Source organism: Apium graveolens, chromosome 5 (genome assembly GCF_009905375.1).
Source record: "Apium graveolens cultivar Ventura chromosome 5, ASM990537v1, whole genome shotgun sequence".
Taxonomy (NCBI): Eukaryota; Viridiplantae; Streptophyta; class Magnoliopsida; order Apiales; family Apiaceae; genus Apium; species Apium graveolens.
Genome location: NC_133651.1, coordinates 302,256,590 through 302,277,348, shown reverse-complemented (window position 1 = coordinate 302,277,348; position 20,759 = coordinate 302,256,590). Strand labels below are relative to the sequence as shown.

Below are 20,759 nucleotides of genomic sequence, written 5' to 3'. Positions count from 1 at the left end.
TGTAATGCAACCACAGGAAGGCGGTGTCCGTGGTCAGAGACTTCCAGGGGTATGTCTGGATGGAAAACCTCCTCCTGTAGTCAATGGGTGTCCTCATTAGGGATGTGGGGTAAACTCGGGTGTGTGCTTTGGGAGATCTGTCTCTGTGGTCAACGTGTGTCCTCGTTGGGAGACTTAGGAGTATCCTGCACTTTGTACCCAAAAGCTTGGGATCACTTATTTTGCAATCTGGTGGGGGCTCCTTACCTGGGGGACAAGGATGCGTCCAATATTTGGAGTGAACCACGACTATACCTGCATCCACGGACTAGAGAAACAGCTGGTAGCGGAGGGTTATCCTTGGCCAGGGAGATGCCTTATCCGTGAAGTCTCGAAGCCGTTGACAAGCTTTGGGCCTTTGTGGTTGGGCCTCATCGGCGGACATTTCTAAATCTAGTAAAAAAAGGTTCCACTAGGTTTCCTGCTGGGCCTCAGGACAAGAGATCTAAGCCTTCCCCAAGAACTACGTTGGCTTGATTCTCTATAAATAGGGATACATATGCAAATTGCAAAGGGTCGGAAGCGAGAGCATTAAGGAGTCACCACCAACCCTAAGCAATCTCAGCCCCCAATTCATCACAACCACCACACTCCGCTCACTTTTCAGGCGAAGAACCACCATCATAGATCTTGATTCCGACGATGAACCTCAAATTTTGTTGTTACCAAATTCATCCATCAACAACTAGGATTTTAAAAGATTTTTTCTAATATTTATTGAATACCATCATATTTCAAAAGATTTTTTTTGATCCAAATTGAATACATTTTGATTTCAAGAATCCAAAAAAATCCTTTAAAATTTTGATTGAATACACCCCTCTAAATGATTCAACTACTAATGTGATGTACGGGAAAATCAAATATTAAATTCTCTAAAAATAATTGGTCAGCATGTAAATTTGACGGAGTAGTTCGTCACATTTAATAATTAAGAGGGAATTCAAATTTTTCTAAATTTTGAGTGAAAAATTTGGGTGATATAAATTCAACGGAACGAGCGTCATATTTATGAAAACATATATTTGACGGGTATGTTCTGTTGTATTTAACTATTATATTTGATGAAGGAATTAATTGTGACAGTCTTCTAATTTGACGGAAGATTGTCCGTCATATTTACATTAAATTCAACATAAAAGAGTTTTAAAATGACGGAACTTGTTAAATTCAACGGAAATTGTTCCGTCAAATTTAAGCGCAAATCTTGTAGTGTTTTAGTTTATGTATTTTATTTTGAATAACTTTATTTATGGCAATTTCATAACATAATATTGGAAAAAATATATAAAAGCATGTCATTAGAGGTTATGCCCCTATCGAATTATGTTCAAATTCTTGGGAAGATTTAAGTATAATAAAGAACGAAATTTATGTTGTGTAAATTGTTTGGCTTCAATGCGATTCATTTCCATAACCATATCATTATCTAAGTGTTGACTCAGTTGGTTAAAAAATAGGATAATTATCTTCTTGATCACATGTTCGAATTTGGGAGGAGAATTTATGATTATGCCTCCTGAATCAGAGCATATCGCTTAAATGCGGTTTATCTTGATTCACGTGGTTTGCAGACTATTACATGAACCCGTGTGGTTTACATAGTGCGTACCCGAAAGGTAGTGGCTGCGAATTCTCTACGATAAAAAAATCAAAAAAGAAAAACAAAATCAGCATTAAGTTTTAAATTCTTAAATTTGAGAAACAGTATTATTAGATTTCTCAAATATTTTCCGAATTAATGTGACATAATATGCGTCAAATTTTAATTTGTGACGCATATTTATACATGCATAATCATTGAAAAAAATTAGAAAACAAAACCTTTAAGTTTTAAATTCTTAAATTTGAGAAACAGTATTATTAGATTTCTCAAATATTTTCCGAATTAATATGACATAATATGCGTCAAATTTTAATTCGTGACGCGTATTTATACACGCATAATCATTGAAAAAAGTTAATATTTATATATTGACACAACATCATCTAGGTGAAAATTTTAGAAAAAACATATGAATTACCTAGAATTACTCCTCGAGAAAATTCAAAAATCACATCTAACTTCATTGACTAGAATGTAACATTAAAAAATTACAATGGGAAGCAACAATAAACTTTCCCATCAATTTATCAGAAAGTGCATGATATTCGTATTTCTGACCAAGGCATATACACAAAATTCAGAATCTGACCAACTTCTATGTTTGCATTATTACACTTTTTAACAATTGTAGTCAGGAATTTACATGCTAAAATGCACATATATATATACATTATATTAAAAAAAGTTATAGCATATGTAATGTAAATATATAAAAAGTATATGCACGATTAAAATTTTCTCTATACATTTTTTCTAAATTTGTATATTTAATGATACATATCTAATAAGTGTGTGTGAATAAGGAAACTTGCTGGCATAATAATATCTAATAAGTGTGTGTAAATATTACTAGTGAAATTGCAGGTGAGAAACAGTTGGATCGGCCCAAAAAGCCCGCATAATAATATGTGGCAGGTCGGTAAGCGCATACCAGAAACACTATGGTCTATAAACAACTATTAGCATCTCTGTATAATGAATCAGATGCTGCAACAGAACGCGTATTAAAAACTTAAAATTCGTTTTCTTAATATAATAGCACCAAGTAATAACACTGGTTTCTTTCTTCGCGTAAATGATTAATTTCTTTCCTAACAAGTTTACTCGCCAGAGGACATTTCTATGAACCATCACAACTTTCTCACTATATAAATGGTTGGTTCATTTATATGTAACATAACATAAAATTCTTTCTTCTTTTAATATTTTATATACTCTTCTGTCAATACTCTGATTCTGCTGTGTTCTTGAAATTTAAAAAAAAAACAAAGTTCTGTACAGGTTGATAGCATGTCTGCAATATTTGATTTGAGTCTTCAGTGCATGGAGTCACTAACAGAGTTGAACTCCATCGGTAGGCTCTGTAGAAAAAGATGGCACTTGGCTTTTGCAGCCATTTATTCTTCCCGTGCATTCTCTCATTTCGACAAATCATCGACTTCCTACAAGAAAATTGTGCCTGACAACTGCATTATCGATGTTGTTCAGAATTCTTTTCCAGACGTTGAACAGTCGAGCCTTACGCGTCTCGTTAAGGATAAAAGTCTGGACAACCTTGTGACACTTGGTGGTGTGGAAGGTTTAGTGTCGGCTCTTAAAACAGATGTTGAGCATGGGATACATGCAGATGAAAATGATGTTTTGCGACGCCAGGAAGCCTTTGGGATGAATACTTATCGTAGGCCGCCTACAAAGGGCTTCTTTAGCTTTGTAGTGGAGGCATTGAAAGATCCAACCATTCTCATTCTGCTTGTTTGTGCTGGCCTTTCTCTTGGTTTCGGGATGAAGGAAGATGGACCGAAAGAAGGATGGTATGATGGTGGAAGCATATTTGTCGCGGTCTTTCTTGTGATTTCTGTTTCAGCAATTAGTAATTTCAGGCAAGGTAGGCAATTTGATAAACTGTCCAAGGTTAGTAACAATATTCAGGTGGAGGTTGTGAGAGATAGAAAGCGCCAACATATTTCAGTTTTTGAGATTGTTGTTGGAGATGTTGTTTGCTTGAAGATTGGTGATCAAGTGCCTGCTGATGGATTGTTCCTAGAGGGTCATTCACTACAAATTGATGAATCAAGTATGACTGGTGAAAGTGATCATGTGGAAATTGACACTGAGAAAAATCCATTTTTGGTTTCTGGTACCAAAGTCGCGGATGGATATGCCAAGTTTCTGGTCACTTCTGTTGGTATGAACACAACATGGGGCGAGATGATGAGCTCTATCAGTCAAGATTCCAGTGAAGAAACCCCTCTCCAAGTCCGTCTCAACAAACTCACGTCGTCAATAGGTAAGATTGGTCTCGCAGTGGCATTTCTAGTACTTGTAGTCCTGTTGGTTAGGTTTTTCACAGGAAATACTAAGGATGAGGATGGAAATGTTGAGTACACTGGAAGCAAGACTAAGGTTGACGATGTGATCAATGGCGTTGTAGGGATTATTGCAGCTGCAGTAACCATTGTAGTTGTAGCAATTCCTGAAGGTTTGCCCTTAGCAGTCACCCTTACACTTGCTTACTCAATGAAAAGAATGATGGCAGATCAGGCCATGGTGAGAAAGCTATCTGCTTGCGAGACTATGGGCTCTGCCACAACTATTTGTACGGATAAAACAGGTACTCTCACGATGAATAAGATGAAGGTGACAAAGTTTTGTCTTGGACATGAATCTGTGGAAGAAAGAAATATTACTTCTATAGCTTCTAGTATTATCGAACTCTTCCACCAAGGAGTTGGCTTAAACACGACTGGCAGCGTTTACAAGTCTGATTCAGGATCCGAGTTGGAATTCTCAGGCAGTCCTACTGAAAAGGCAATTCTTTCTTGGGCTGTCTTGGATTTACATATGGAAATGGATGAACTCAAAAGGAGTTCTAAACTTCTAAGTGTCGAAGCATTCAATTCAGAGAAAAAGAGAAGTGGTATTCTAATGAAGAAAAATGGAGACAATAGTATGCATGTTCACTGGAAAGGAGCTGCAGAGATGATAATAGCAATGTGCTCTCATTATTATGACTCACTGGGAAACATGAATGCTTTGGATGATACTGAAAGGGAGAAACTAAATCGACTCGTTCAAGGTATGGCTGCAAGTAGTCTCAGGTGCATTGCATTTGCACATAAACAGGTATCTGAACAGGAATATGATGATGGGAAGGCAAAAGTACAAGACAACAACTTGACACTATTGGGTCTAGTTGGCATAAAGGATCCATGCCGACCTGGTGTGAGAAAAGCTGTCCAAGATTGTCAATATGCTGGAGTGAATGTAAAGATGATCACTGGAGATAATGTATTCACTGCAAAAGCGATAGCCACAGAGTGTGGGATTTTAAGGATTGACCAGGACATGGATGGAGCTGTGGTTGAGGGTGTGGAATTTCGTAATTACACCCCAGCGGAGCGACTGGAGAAAGTTGACAAAATCTGTGTGATGGCAAGATCCTCGCCTTTCGACAAGCTTCTAATGGTACAATGCCTCAAACAGAAAGGACATGTTGTTGCAGTGACTGGTGATGGGACAAATGATGCACCTGCACTAAAGGAAGCCGATATTGGTCTTTCAATGGGGATCCAGGGCACTGAAGTTGCAAAAGAGAGCTCAGACATAGTTATATTAGACGACAATTTTGCATCTGTTGCAACTGTCTTGAAATGGGGAAGATGTGTTTACAACAACATCCAGAAATTTATTCAGTTTCAGCTGACGGTGAATGTGGCAGCTCTTGTAATCAATTTTGTGGCAGCTGTATCAGCTGGAGAAGTACCGTTAACTGCAGTTCAGTTACTTTGGGTAAATCTCATCATGGACACACTGGGCGCTCTCGCGCTTGCAACAGAACAGCCAACCAAGGAACTAATGGACAAACGGCCTGTGGGGCGTACAGAGCCACTTATATCAAATATCATGTGGAGGAACTTGATAGCTCAAGCATTGTATCAGATTGTAGTTCTCTTGACATTACAATTTGGAGGAGAAGCGATCTTCAATGTCAACGAGAAGGTAAAGGATACATTGATATTCAATACCTTTGTCCTTTGCCAGATTTTCAACGAGTTCAACGCGAGGAAGCTAGAAAAGAAAAATGTGTTTGAAGGGATACATAAGAACAAGCTGTTTCTCGGAATTATTGGGATTACAATAGTTCTTCAAGTTGTGATGGTGGAATTCTTAAAGAAGTTTGCAGATACGGAGAGATTGAACTGGGGACAATGGGGAACATGTATCGGTATTGCTGTTCTGTCTTGGCCTATCGCCTTCCTGGTGAAGTACATAACTGTTCCAGAGAAGCCATTGTTCAGCTTTCTGAAGTGGCAGAACTTAAAGAACATCTTCATTGATAACAAATCAGCAACTTAGACTTATTACAGGGTGCTACTTTTATATATTTTTAAGATTCTCCAAGTCTTCTACTCTAGTTCTGTTTATTCGCATTTGTAAAGAAGTGTTCGTCACAATTTCCAATCTTATATAACATTTATATAACATCTCTACTGCTTTACTTTAGACAACATACGAAATTCTGCAGGAACTAATGAGCGGTTCTGTGTAAGATAAGAATACACATTGGCATGGTATGAACCAAGAATTCTCTAACAATTCTGATAAATACTTTCGAAATTAAGTAAATGAATAACGAATAAGTAATGTTTAAGAATTTGCATATCTTAACATTGATAAGGAGAAGGCTTGAATGCATTTACGCGTTGATTAAGATACTGAACTAATCGTATAGCTAAGTTTCTACTCTCTAATAAGAAACATAACTACGTTTGAAGGAGAAGACAGACCTTAATAACTTCTTCTGATTCAGTAAGCCAAAAAAGTGGAGCTCTGCAGCACCATATCTGCACATGTCAACAGTGAAGTCCTCTCTGTCAAAGTAGAGCCAATGCAACCTGAGTCCTCGAATGAACTGATGTAGCTTTCAATCGAGATTTATTTCGTCCATGGGTCCATGACATGAGAAAATCATAACAAAGTTCCATCGTTCGAATCAGTAACATATTAAGCATGGTGGTTAATTTTATTGGTAGGAGTTACCACTTGCATTGCCCATGGAAACTGTTAGAAGCTTGGAGCTAATAAATCTCTCCGCACCTGTAGCTAATTAAGGATAATAGTTGTTTGTTTAGTATAGTCCTTATCAGTTAAATACCGGATAGTATATATAACCTAACAGTTGATGTAAAATAATAGCCGCAGAAATAGAAACATTAACTTGATCCCATGTGTTTTATTATGGTATCAGAGCCACCTACGTTTTAACGAACTCGATTTACTTTTTTTTTAAGATCTCACGCAAACCTATTCAATTATCATCTTTTTCTCTCTTTCTGAAAATTCTACTTTCCTTTTACAAAGATAATATCCATGGCTCAAATCAATCCTACAAATGAATCAACAATAACAACTCCTACAAGTGCACTTATTCAGTTTAATCAATCCTACACATTGGCATGTGTTGGGCCTCGTAATAGGAAAAGATGGAAAGATATTAGATAGAACTAAATAAATAGTCCAATAAGGGCCTATTTGTAAGGGAAAAAGGCCCAATTGGGAATACCTATAAATAGAGCATATTTGCCCTACTTGTGAAAGGTTGGAAAATTAGTATCAATAAAAGTGCGTTGTTCCTCACTTAAATACGACTCCAATATAGGGTCATCATTTGACGCTAGAAGGAGCTCTGAAATTTGATACTCCAACATGATAATTGAAGAAGAAGAACCAGAGAAATGCGGAAACACGACAGAGATCCAAACTGTCCAGAAATCAGAGCAAATTAATCCAGCAGGAAAAGAAAAAGAGCCATCGACCCTCAAGCCAAGGCGGCTGTTTCCAGTGGAGGACAATCCCCCACTGGAAGGCTCTCAGATGCAGAAACCGCCTGTTAAGCGTAAAAGGAGAATCACTAAGGACACCCGCTCTCGTGTTCTAACAGAAAAAGGAAAGCAGGTTCTCTCCAGTGATGCTAGGTTGCATTTGCAAAAATTGAGACAGAAAAAACTTTTACGGGAGCAAGAAGTAGAGGGCATAGAAGGTTCAGATGAAGAACTTAAGTTGTTAGAAGCCGAAACTAAAAAACTGGAAGCAAAGCTAGAGAAAATAAGAGAAATCCATCATTTACAACAGGAGTTGAAGCAGGCGTCAATTAAGGAAGGAGGTGACGAAGAGCTGGGGTATGTTGAGCTGTCAGAGGACGATGAAAATTACTACTATGATGAGGAGGAAGTATCCACCGACTCTATATATTCCAGGCCTCGACGCCCCAGAACAGTTTCTTCAGGGGGTACCCCGCAAGGCTCGATGTCAACAGACTCGATATTGCAAGAGGAGTTTCTTAAGATGCAGGATGATATGACTCAACTGCGTGATTTAGATAAAACGCAATCGAGATTTGAAGCCCCGGTTGAAAGCCCCCTATCTTGAAGTATCGAAAAAGCTAAGATAGACAGGACTTTGAAAACCCCGGCGCTCGACCAATTTGATGGATCGACCGACCCATCAGGTTTCCTCAATACTTTCGATGGTCGAATGGCATTCTACAGACACTCAGAAGTCGCCCGTTTCCAATTATTCTCTACATGTTTACAGGGAACAGCGTTACGTTGGTATAACAATCTCCCATCTAGGTCGATCGACTCCTGGACTACATTGAAAACTAAATTTCAGACGAGGTTTTCAAGCAACTACAAAGGGGGCAAGATCACAGCATCTTTGATTATGATGCGTCAACGGCCTAGCGAATCCTTGAGAAGCTATTTAGGTCACTTTCGTCAAGCTATATCTGAAATAACAGACCTAGAGGAACCTTTGGCAGTAAACTATTTAGCAGCAGGGATTGATGGAGGCCGACATGGCATTCTGCTAGAAGAGCTCATAGAAAAACATCCCCAACATCTTCATGCGGTTTTCCAGATAGTCGAACATCGGATGACGCTTCAAGAGGCGGTGAGAAGCATAAGATCTCCCAGACGCTCTAACTACAAGTATGACAGGACAAGAACTCATAGCCCCCGGACCCCGAGGTCTCGAAGGTATGACTCCAAATCTCCTCGACGTTCATCGCCAAGAAGGGTTACTGGAAAGGAGAAATTTCAAAGCCCGAGAGGTCGAGAATATCAGCGATAACCTGTATCAGATAGAAAATGGCAGCCCCGTGACAGAAAAGACAAAGAGTTTACCAAGCTTACAGTCGACAAAGCAACAATCTTGGCAATTCTGAAAACAGAACCTGATTTTCGACCCCCGAGGCCTATGAAGCCAGGTCGTCCTCCAAGCTCTCGATATTGTGACTATCACGAAGATACGGGGCACACTACAGAATAATGATATCAGTTAAGCAATCTCATCGAATCCAAAATCAAAAGAGGCCATTTCGTCCATTACATCGAAGGACACGACCAAAATCAACAAAGACAAGACGACAGAACAGTCGATGTAATCTTCGGCGGTTACGCCGCTGGAGGTATGTCAAATAATTCTCGTAAGTCCTACGCCCGAGAGGTGTGTAGTGTTAACCCTTCGTGTCCCAAGAAAAGCAAGCCATCTCCATCTCTTGTCATATCTTTCTCAGATGAAGATTACTCTCCAAACATCATAAGAGGACATCAAGATGCGCTGGTTATCACTGCCAAAATCGGCACCAATACAGTAAAAAAGATCCTTGTCGATAATGGTAGTTCCGTCGATATTCTATATCATCACGCCTTAGCGCGAATGGAAACAGGGGAAAGAAAACTAGAAAATACCCATTCGCCTCTTTATGGCTTCACGGGTAATGAGGTAAAAGTTGTGGGAACAATTGATCTACCGGTTCTTTTCGGTACAATGCCTTGCCAAGTATGGAAGATAGTTAAATTTCATGTAATTAGTGCAAACTCAAGCCACAATGCCATTCTAGGTCGAATGACTACTTCGGCACTGGAAGCCATCACGTCGATACCCCATTTGAAGATGAAATTCCCAACTGAGTTTGGAGTGGGGGAGATGTGCGGTGACCAAGCGTTCTCAAGACAATGCTACTTTACTACCGTCGTACCCAAAAAACAAGATTGTGATTCTCAAACTGTCAACGAGGTTGTTCAGATAGACCCCGATTATATCATCGATATATCGAGGGATCACTCGTTCTCCCCTGTCGGTGAAACTGTCGAGGTGTCAATTGTTGAAAACTCTCCAAATAAAACAGTTAAAGTGGGAAAAGATCTAAACATCCGAGTAAAAGATGAATTAACAAGGTTGCTTCAGGAATTTTCAGACATATTCGCATGGTCGCCTTCTGACATGCCAGGAATACCCGTCGATGTAGCGAGACACTCTCTACATGTCGACCGCCAGAAAAACCCAGTCAAGCAAAAGAGGCGCACGTTCTCAGAAGAAAAATGACGAGCTATAGAAGAGGAGCTTGATCGACTCTTACTTGCCCATTTCATCGAGCCGGTGAAATTTCCGACATGGATTGCTAATGTCATTCTTGTAAAGAAAAGTAATGGGAAATGGCGAATGTGTGTTGATTATTCAGACCTTAACAGAGCATGTCCGAAGGATTATTATCCTTTGCCGAATATAGATCAACTTATTGACGCTACGGCCGGTCATTGACTGTTGTCTTGCATGGACGCATTTTCAGGATATAATCAAATCAGGATGGATGATCAAGATTGGGAGCAAACAGCGTTTATCACACATCGTGGGGTCTTTGCATATCGAAACATGCCTTTCGGGTTAATCAATGCTGGTGTAACATTTCAGCGCATGATGGATGAAATATTTAAGAAGCAATTGGGTCGGAACCTCGAGGTGTATGTTGATGATATGATAACCAAATCCAAATCTTCAAATAATCATTGCAGCGACCTTCGAGAGACTTTTGAGAACGTCAGGCGTAATAACATAAGATTGAACCCATTAAAGTGCTCTTTTGGCTTAACATCTGGGAAATTCCTAGAATTTCTTATTTCCCAACGAGGGATTGAGGCCGACCCCTCACAAATAAAAGCCATATCTGAAATGAAAGACCCGTTGACCATTAAAGAGGTTCAACGTCTTACTGGTTGCATAGCGGCCCTTCGGCGCTTCATACCACAAACCTCCAAAAAATGTAGTCCATTCTTCAAGGTCATCAAAGAAGCATCAAGGAACAAAAAGTTGATATGGAATGATCAATGTAAAGAAAGCTTTGAAGCTATAAAAGCATTTTTGACAAGTCCCCCAGTTTTAGCAAGAGCGTTGCCTCGTGAGACTTTGAAAGTGTACATCTCGGCCTCTGATGGGCCAGTAGCCTCTGTGTTGGTCAAAGATGTCGAGGGGCGAGAAGCTCCAGTCTACTACGTCAGTCACACTCTGAAAGACGCTGAAACTCGTTACCCACATGTGGAAAAATTAGTTTATGCTCTCGTGGTAGCAAGCAGAAAGCTCCGTCACTATTTTCAAGGCCGTCTGATAAAAGTCATGACTGACCAACCCCTGAAGCGTATCTTGCACAAGCCCGATATGAAAGGGCGTCTCGCCGCTTGGACGGTCGAGCTCAGCCAATTCCACATCGAATATCTACCACGGAATGCAGTAAAGTGTCAAGTCTTGTCAGACTTTGTTGTAGAATACAAATTTGACAGTCCTATACTCGAAGAAACATCATTTCCACAAAAGGCATGGGTTCTTTACGTCGATGGCTCATCAACATCATCATCAGGGGGTGCAGGGGTCATTTTAATCAGTCCAGAGGGATTCAAAATACAACATGCCTTAAAATTTTCATTTCCAGTAACAAATAATGTAGCTGAGTATGAGGCTTTGTTAGCAGGTCTGCGCCTAGCAATTGAGCTAGAGGTAAAGATTTTAGAGATATTTGGGGATTCACAGCTTGTAGTAAAATAGTTACAGGGTGAGTTCAAAGCGCAAGACGCTCGAATGTCAACATATTTGAAACTGGCCATGTCTTTGTTGGAGAAAGTCCATTCATGGACAATCAAGAATATTTGCAGGGAAGATAACCAATGGGCCGATGCACTGTCTAAATTGGCCTCATCCGTTGTGACAACATCTGAGGTAATTTATGTCGAGGAAAGAAAGGTTCCCTTCATTGACTTAAGCCCTCCATTCCCCAACATGCTGAAGATCAATGAGATATCTTCTATGGCAGATTGGTGCCAACCTTTTTTGGAATATATCTTGCAGAGCAAGCTGCCACAAGATAAGAATGAAGCTAGATCCATATCATACAAGGCAAAAAATTATTGTGTGCTAGAAAACAAGCTATACCGTCGGGGACTTGTAGAGCCTCTACTTCGATGCTTAGGTCCAGAAGATGTTCACCTATCGATGGTGGAACTCCACACTGGCATCTGTGGAGATCATTTAGGAGGCAAGAACCTGTCCCTTAAGATAATGAGGCGAGGTCTTTTTTGGCCTACAATACGAAGTGACTGTGAAAATTTTGTGCGAAAGTGTAAGTCATGTCAGCTATACGGGACTGTTTCCCATCAACCCTCGGTAGAAATGATTCCAGTCATCAACCCATTCCCTTTCTTTCAGTGGGGTATAGACATCATGGGCCCTTTCCCAAAGTCTAAGAATCAAGCCCAATACATTATTGTGGCTGTTGACTACGCAATAAAATGGGTCGAAGCCCGACCTTTGGCTAAGATTCGCGAGAAGAAGATGGTAGAATTTTTGATGGAATACATTGTGTTTAGGTTCGGAGTGCCGAGAGTCGTTGTAACTGACAACGGAACTCAATTTGTGGGAGATAAGTTTACAGAAACACTTTCGCAGCTCAAGATAAAACACATCAAGTCCTCGGTACCTTACCCCTAGGCTAACGGACAGGTTGAAGTTTCTAATCGGATCATCTTACAAGGTCTCAAGAAAAGGGTTGACGAACTACCAAGGCCGTGGGTCGACGAATTGCCGAATGTTCTCTGGTCTTATAGAACGACCCATAGGAGTTCAACGGGTATATCCCCTTTTAAAATGGCCTTTGGTTTGGAAGCAGTCTCGCCTGTCAAAATCTCCCTTAATTCCCTAAGGGTCGAATACTTTGACGCTGAAGCGTCGCGAGAAGGAATTTAACTCCACAATGTCCTTATAGAAGAAGTCAGAGATGAAGCGTCAAGAAGCGTTCTCTAACAACAAGCACGCACAGCAGCCTACTTTAACAAGAAAGTGAAGGTTAAAAAGTTCTTGGTTGGGGACTTAGTCCTTCGAGAGTCGGCAACATCCCAACCGGCTATAACAGGTAAATTCAAGGCCCCGTGGGAAGGACCATATCAGGTGACAGGGGTCGTTGCATCGGGGACCTATCGTCTTTCGACCCTCGACGGAACTCCTCTCAAGAATGCTTGGAATGCCATTCACTTGAAGAAATTTTATCAGTAGTTAAATTGATTGGAATGCATGAATCAAAACTATCTTTTATTATAAAAAATTAGTCTTAACAAAAAGGGGTTGATATGAGATCCCCGTTAAGACAATCACCTTAAATTATCAATGCAATTTATTACTCTCAGACGTCTTATAATTCGTAAACATAAATTTTTGTTACATTAATTAACTTTACCCCATCAAATCAGGGCTCTCTAGAAAATACATGTATAAAAACAAAAAGTAAGCAGTTCCCGAGAGGAAATCTAGGCCCACGAGATTCGAAAAACCTTACTAAGTAACAGGGTTCGATGCACCAGAAAGCAATAGTATATCGAGACTTAAGAAAACACCAATCAAGAATATCCGAAACGTTATTCACTTGAAAAATATTTTCAGTAGATTAAGGTTATTAAGATGTGATAACTAAAATAAAAAACTTTATGTTAAAATTCACATTAACATAGTGGAAATCCGAAAATCAAAACTTTACATTAACTTCAAATCAAATAACAATATAGAGAAAGAAGTGAAAATAAGGCTTAACAAGGGTGTCAACCCTATAACACTTACACAAAAGGCGGTGATTACCGAAGATAACACAAAGTATAAAAGTAATTAATAATAATAGTAAACACTACACCAACATAGAATAAAAAAGCGCGAAATCAAAGGAGACGAATATGAGAGATAATGTGTTATGCAAAACTTAAATATTGAAATACAAAAAAAAACAATATTCACCAAAATAAGAGCTTATAGTAAAATGAAGATAATCATCCCCAGAAGGGAAGACTCGCACAAATAATCCAACAAAAATGTACTTGGTCAAATTAAAACATCATCCAAACATTACATCAGATAACGAGGCATTCCTCGTCTTCAGGAGTCGAGATCTGCTTCCTTATGCTCCTGGGCGTAATCCCGAATATAATCTTCGAAGCCATGGCCACTAACATCAAAGTCGGCCTTCTTCATCCTAGTGAGGCAACGCCCATACCCATCACCAAGGGCTCCAGCTATATCCTCGATACCCTTCTCCAGCTTCAAGTTCAAGTTATCTGTCTCTAGAGTCTCACTCTTCTCACGAAGGGTCGTGACCTCGGTCTCCACCTCGTGTTTCTTTGTCTCCTCAGAAAGTGAGACTTCAACAATTTTCTAACCGAGAGCTGGCACCCTCCGATTCATTTTTCAGGTTATCATTGGCCAACTCTAATTCACTTATCTGCGTATAATAAAACCAATAATTTTAACACAGGTGTGAAACTGAGAACATCGAATAAATGTGAAAGGGAAGCTATAATGCACCTTGGACCGGAAAATTGAATTTGCCTTTGATATCTCGGTAATTCGACCCCTGGCTTCAGCCAAATCATTCTCAAGCTTTTTCTTTTCATCTCTCAGGATGTCCCTTTCCTCTTCAATCCTCGAAGGTGAACTCTTACCTTCATCAGCCCTATATTCCTCAAGAAGATGCATTACATCGGATAAATACTGTCAAAACACGAAAATGAAAGGTATTATGTCGAGTATAGTGAAGAAGGAAACTTATAAATATAGAACATAAAATGTAAATAAAATGAACATCTATGGAAAGTCATGCATACCCTGCCAGCCCTCCCCAAGCATCGATCAACGAGTTCCGACCGGGATCTCTTAGCATAAGCGCTAGAGTCCTGAGGAAGATTAAAGACACGAAAAGCCCGAACGGGAGCCGGAGCCGTCGAGCCACCAACCCATCTCTCCGTAGGCCGAATCTCAACCCGAATGATCTCCTTACTTTCCTCAGGGTCGACAGTAGGCTGCATAAATACTCGATTTCCAATAAAGGTTATAGTCCTGTTTACACCACTAGCACCAATATCCTCACAAAGCTTCTTACCAGCGACCTCCGGGGCCTCAATAGCCGCATTCCTAGACCTTTTCCGAGAAGGATTCCCGGCTTCCTCACAAGTAACACGTTCAGAGCCTCCAATAACTTTATTTCCAGCTTCATCCAAAAGCTCGATGGAAATAGTTTTTGACGAGGTACTCTCTTCAATCCTCGGAGCGTCGACAGCCCCAGCCTTCGATTTCTTCACCAACATCATCATTGCCTTTTCCATTTCCACCAGCACTCCGCTGTCTAAAAGCTTTTTCAGCGAACTCCCAGCAACTAAAAAAAAACCAACAACACATAGAAAGTTACATCAACAAAAATTATATATGTAGATATAAAACTAGTATGGATAAAGAAAAAAAGGATGACTTTAAAAGATAAATTATAAGGTCTTACGGTTATGCTCTTCAAAGAACTTAAAGTCCTTCAAATCATTATGTGTAAAAACGGGTCTCGACCCCTGAAACACATTAAGATACTCAGCGTCATATTTATCGAGACCATTTAAATACTCGACGGTCGACTGCGTCACCTTCCGACAAGGCCTTACAAATTCTAAGTCCTTACCCCCGATATAAACCCACTTGGGATGATACCCCGAATTAGAAGATTTAACACTAACAATCTTGGGTCGCTTACTCTAGGTATCGAAATAAACCTGTCCGTTATGATATCGAATACAATAAATTGAAAAAAACAGTTTTACTGAAGTAATCCTATCTTTCTCACTACACAAAGCGATAAAACCAGTAATCTGAGCTACAGAGTTAGGTGACAACTGAGCAACCCCACACCCAATAACCTCGTACATCGCTAAGTGGAAAGGGTGCATCGGAAGTCGAAGACCATATTCAAACATAATTAAAGGGATACCGTGCATACCAAATTCGGGCATCACCCACATACGCTCGTCGGGGGTCGGAACACGTAACTTATACCCATTCTTTAAATCAACCCAAGACTCTAATTTTGCCATATTTAACCTATGATTAGAAAAGTGACTTATATAGTCAAGACTACTACCCCGGGGAAACTCAAGGCGACCAATTTCCAAAATCTCACGAAGAACTCTCTCTCTGAACTCTAAGGTACGAGGACTGAGTGGCGGAGATACCTTAGACGCTACCTCGACGCCAGAGAAAAGTTCGGCTTCATTCATAAAGTCGAAAGATTTACATGAGTTTAAGTTAGGAATTTCTAGATTATCTAAATTTATAACAGATTCTTCATCTCTTTCGTCTAGAGGACGTTTCTCAGGGTTTCGAAAAAAATTAGAAGAGGAAGAACCGGGATCAGCCATGGATTCGGAAGGAGACAGTCAAGAACACACTCAGACAATCAAGATTTAGAGATGAAGAATGCAATTTAGAGATCTGAACCAACGACGTTAAGAATCTAATTAAAATAAAATAGTTAAGATCAGAGAAAACTTACAGAGGAGGTGGCAAAGCCCGGAGAGAGGATATGGCCTTTTAAAATAGCACTGTAGCATCCGCTTGATAAAAGAGAAGGAAGATGAAGAGTTTTCTCATATTTAAATCATCACATTCCTTTCTTACCCACATGCATAGTTATGCAAGAATAGTAATAAAAATGAAAGAAGGGAGAATAAATAAAAACACACACACATGCCAAGTAAAAACGTGACAAATAATAAAATAAATATAATAATAAGTAAAATTTAACCTGTTATTCTTTTTTATTTACTTCCTATTTTTTGCAGGTCATAAATAGGCATCGCAACAGCAAATCTAAAGATATTACAACAATATTCGCGGGGGATAAATGTTGGGCCTTATAATAAGAAAAGAAGGAAAGATATTAGATAGGACTAAATAAATAGTCCAATAAGGGCCCATTTGTAAGGGAAAAAGGCCCAATTGGGAATCCCTATAAATAGAGCATATTTGCCCTACTTGTGAAAGGTTGGAAAATTAATATCAATAAAATAGTGTTGTTCCTCACTTAAATACGACTCAAATATAGGGTCATCATTATGGTATAAACCAAGAATTCTCTAACAAATCTGATAAATACTTTGGAAATTAAAAACTAAGCAATAACTGCCTGATACTAGCTCCGCAACCTAGTAGAATGAATAACGAATAAGTAATGTTTAAGAATTTGCATATCTTAACATCGATAAGGAGGAGAAAACTTGAATACATTTACGCGTTGATTATGTTCTACCATGGACTCAAACCAAGAGGCCCAAGATGATTTTATCGTAATAAATAGATAGTATTTTGTTTAAGACCCATTTGGCCCAATTGTACTAAAAAAAGCATTTTAGAGCTATCCTATAAAAAGGGAGCTAAGGCTCTTTTGTAAGGGTTGAACAATTGAATAAAGAAAGACTTCCTTAAATATTACTCTCGTATATATTTGTTAAATATTCGGGTACATCATTTGGCGCTAGAAGGAGCTTTATTTTTGAGATCCAACCAAACCATGATTGTGGAGGAGATCAATCCGCAAGAAGCTGAGCCAGTCCTACCAGTAGAGGCCACGGCTGAGATCCCCACTTTTCCAAAGCATCACGATGATTAAGGACCGTCAAAATAGCCGGTGTTGCAGCCGAGATGTTTGTTTCCCCCCGCCGGAGAAAGCTACTCACGGCCAATCGCTGGATCCAACTGTCACAGAGCCGCCAGCAAGAAAATGCAAGTACAAACCAGATCAACGCCGGAGAATTCAAACATCAAAAGGCAAACAAGTGCTCTCCAGCGACATGCGCTTACATCTGAAGAAAGTTGAACACGTCGCAGGAGACGGAAGAGCTTGAGGAACCACTGTACTCTGATGAAGAGCTCGACTATCTGGAGAGAGAGACTCGCCTTCTTCAAGCTAAGCTAGAGCGACAACGTGATATACATCATCTGCGACGAGAGCTCAAACAAACAACAATAGCAAATCAAGCCTCGGGAGATCAATTTTACGATGATAAGGATGACGCAGAGTATGAATATGAGTCGTCCGCTGAGTCGACATACTCGCAGCCTCGCGAACGCCGGCAGTGCACAGTGTCGTCCGTCGACGCTTCACAAAAACTGAATCCACAAAAACTATCTCCCACGAGGAGTTTGCCAAGATGCAAGAGGAAATAGCTCAAATGCGAAACATAATACGCAATCAATCGGGGTTCGAGACCGAAGCAGAAAGCCCCCTTTCCCTAATGCTTGAGAAGTTGCGCATCGATAAAACGTTGAAAACTCCTTCCCTCAACCACTTCGACGGTTCAAGCGACCCCCTAGAATTTCTAAACACTTTTGACGGTCGAATGGCATTCTTCGGACACTCCGAAATTGCTCGATGCCAATTTTTCTCCTCGTGTTTACAAGGAACGACACTCCGTTGGAACAACAATCTACCTCCCCAATCCATTGACTCTTGGTCTACCTTGAAAAGCAAATTCCAAGCCCGCTTCTCCAGCAATTACAAAGGCATAAAGGTCACAGCATCCCTAATGACCATGCACCAACGATCAAACGAGAGCCTCCAAAGTTTTTTAACTCGATTCAGAGAGGAAATTGCAGAAATCCCAGATCTCATAGAACAAATGGCCGTCAATTTCCTGACAGCGGGAATCGACAAGTCTACACATGACTTACTTTTTGAAGAAATTTTGAAAAAATGCCCAAAAACCCTTCAATCATCGTTCCAAATCATCGAACATCGCATGATGGTACAGGAGAGGTGAGTTGTAATGTAAGGGAATTGTGTGCATTCCACACATAGAGGACGCATCATGCCTATGGGGGATGCATGTTTTTGGATGATTGGGCCTGTCCACATTTAGGACAAGACAAGCAGGGATATCTGGAGGACAAGGCAATCATGGAAAGGAGAATAGAGGTTGTTTTTTACTAACATATTTGTTGCAGGTACTCTTGGAAGAATTCCCTCCTTGAGACGGTCAAGGAGGGGAATGTCCGTGAAAAGCTTGAAGGCCTCTAGGGGTATACCTGATGATTGAAGGCCTCCTCCTGTATTCAACGGGTGTCCTCGTTGGGGATGCAGGGTTAACTTTGGTGTGTGCTTTGGGAACTCTGTTCTTGTATTCAACGGGTGTCCTCGTTTGAGAACTTTGGAGTCATCCTGTACTTTGTACCCAAAAGCTTGGGATCACATGTCCTGTTATCTGGTGGGTTATCCTCATTCGGGGGACAGGGACGTGTCTGACATTTGGGGTGAACCGTGGCTATACCTGCGTCCGTAAATCAAGGGAGATAGCTGTAGCGGAGTGTTATCCTTGTGCAGGGACATGCATTATCCGTTAAGTCCTACGATTACAGACGAGCCTTGGGCCTTCGCGTTTGGGCCTCATAGTTGGACATTCCTAAAGCTAGCGAAAGATGGATTCTGGATGGGTTTCTACCGGGCCTTGGGATAAGAAGTCTAAGCCCATTAGATTTCTTGTTCCCCAAGAACTATGTCAGGCTTGATCCCTATATAAAGGGTACATAGGCATATTGAGAGGGGTAAGAAGTTGAGAGCTGAAAAGGAGCCGCCACTTGCCCTAATCAATCTCAGCCACCAATTAACATACAACCACCATACACCGCTTGATTTTCCGGCAAAGAACCACCGTCATAGATCTTAATTCCGGCGAGAAAACCTCAAACTTTGTTGTTATCAGTTTCCTCCATCAATAAATTGGCGCTAGAAGGAGGGGTGCTGATTTAAGATCATAATCTTATGCGGAAAAGATGTCTTATAATTATGATGGGAGTTCTTATGATGGAAGTGATAGCAGATCTGAAGGAGAGGGCAAGGGAGGCTACATTCGTCATGAACCTTACGTGCCCAGAAACATAATGGATCCTCCAAGAGCTCCAGATGTGGGATGAACACCCCTAGTCCTTATCAGCAATGATGATATCCTGGATGAGCTGTACCATATGGGGGATACTCTAAACAACTTTCACTCGAGGCTGAGCACGGTGGAGCGTCGAAAAACAAGGAGGGGTCGTCGTTTACCCCGCCGTGGGGAAAGCGCCCGTGGTTGAGGGAGATGCCCAAGATGCCCGTGGCCAGGCCAGCTGGGGAAACCTGCGAATCACCCCACTGTGCTTGAAATATTCTGATGATGTAGAGCCTATTGTGAAGCTTATCGATTAGGATACTGATGGAAGGGAGAGACCTTGTTTGGGCAATCAGGTTGTACCACATCCATATAGGTCTGGGCGTACGATGGACGAGCGTCGTCGTGCGAAAAATATTCAGAATCAAGATGAGGAAAGAAGAGATTTTTCAACTCTAAAGAGGAGGCTCAGCATAAGGTTGGAAGACGACGATTTGAGAATGTTGCTACTAGAATGGCAAAAGGAAGGAAACGGTGGAGAATCGAGGCCCCATGATACCACGCGTGTGCCCCCTACATATCCAAGGGATGATATGGTGCGATACTGCGAGCACGAGCGTGCCCCTCCACGACGAAGGTTTGGAAATTATGTTAGAGGCTATCAAAGGAATGGACGGGGAAGGATGGGATATCAGCATGGGAGAGCACCATATAACGGGAGACGAGAGGGCTCGCCCTCAACTGAAGAAGCCCATGCCATTGTTCCAGTTGATTCTCACAGTGCTACGAGCAATGGATCTAGGATGCGTCCTCATGACCGGGATGACATACGAATTCAAGAAAGGTTGCAAAATAACAATGAGATACCGAGACGCGTCCAGGAGGAACCTCGTGCACAGGAGAATATTCAAAATTAAGATGGCAATATACCACAGCCGCAGCCTCAGGGCGAGGGGAGGCGAGATCCACCGATACACCCGGGGGGTAACCAAGGGGAACAGCAACAAGTTGTGGAGCAACCCCAACAACTCAACGTTCAAACCATTCCTGGAGTAGGAACGTTTAAT

The 20,759-nt window shown here is 40.8% G+C and overlaps 1 protein-coding gene across 1 annotated transcript; it reads left to right on the top strand.

The window, feature by feature from the left end:
* Positions 1-2,824: 2,824 nt before the first annotated feature.
* On the top strand, positions 2,825-6,129 carry LOC141659271 (calcium-transporting ATPase 12, plasma membrane-type-like). The gene has a single exon (XM_074466068.1). It carries the CDS (start codon positions 2,936-2,938, stop codon positions 5,999-6,001), a length of 3,066 nt encoding a protein of 1,021 aa, XP_074322169.1. The 5' UTR covers positions 2,825-2,935; the 3' UTR covers positions 6,002-6,129.
* Positions 6,130-20,759: the final 14,630 nt, after the last annotated feature.

Excerpts from the sequence above, each read along its gene's own strand:
- LOC141659271 (XM_074466068.1), top strand. The coding sequence starts at position 2,936 with ATGTCTGCAATATTTGATTTGAGTCTTCAGTGCATGGAGTCACTAACA.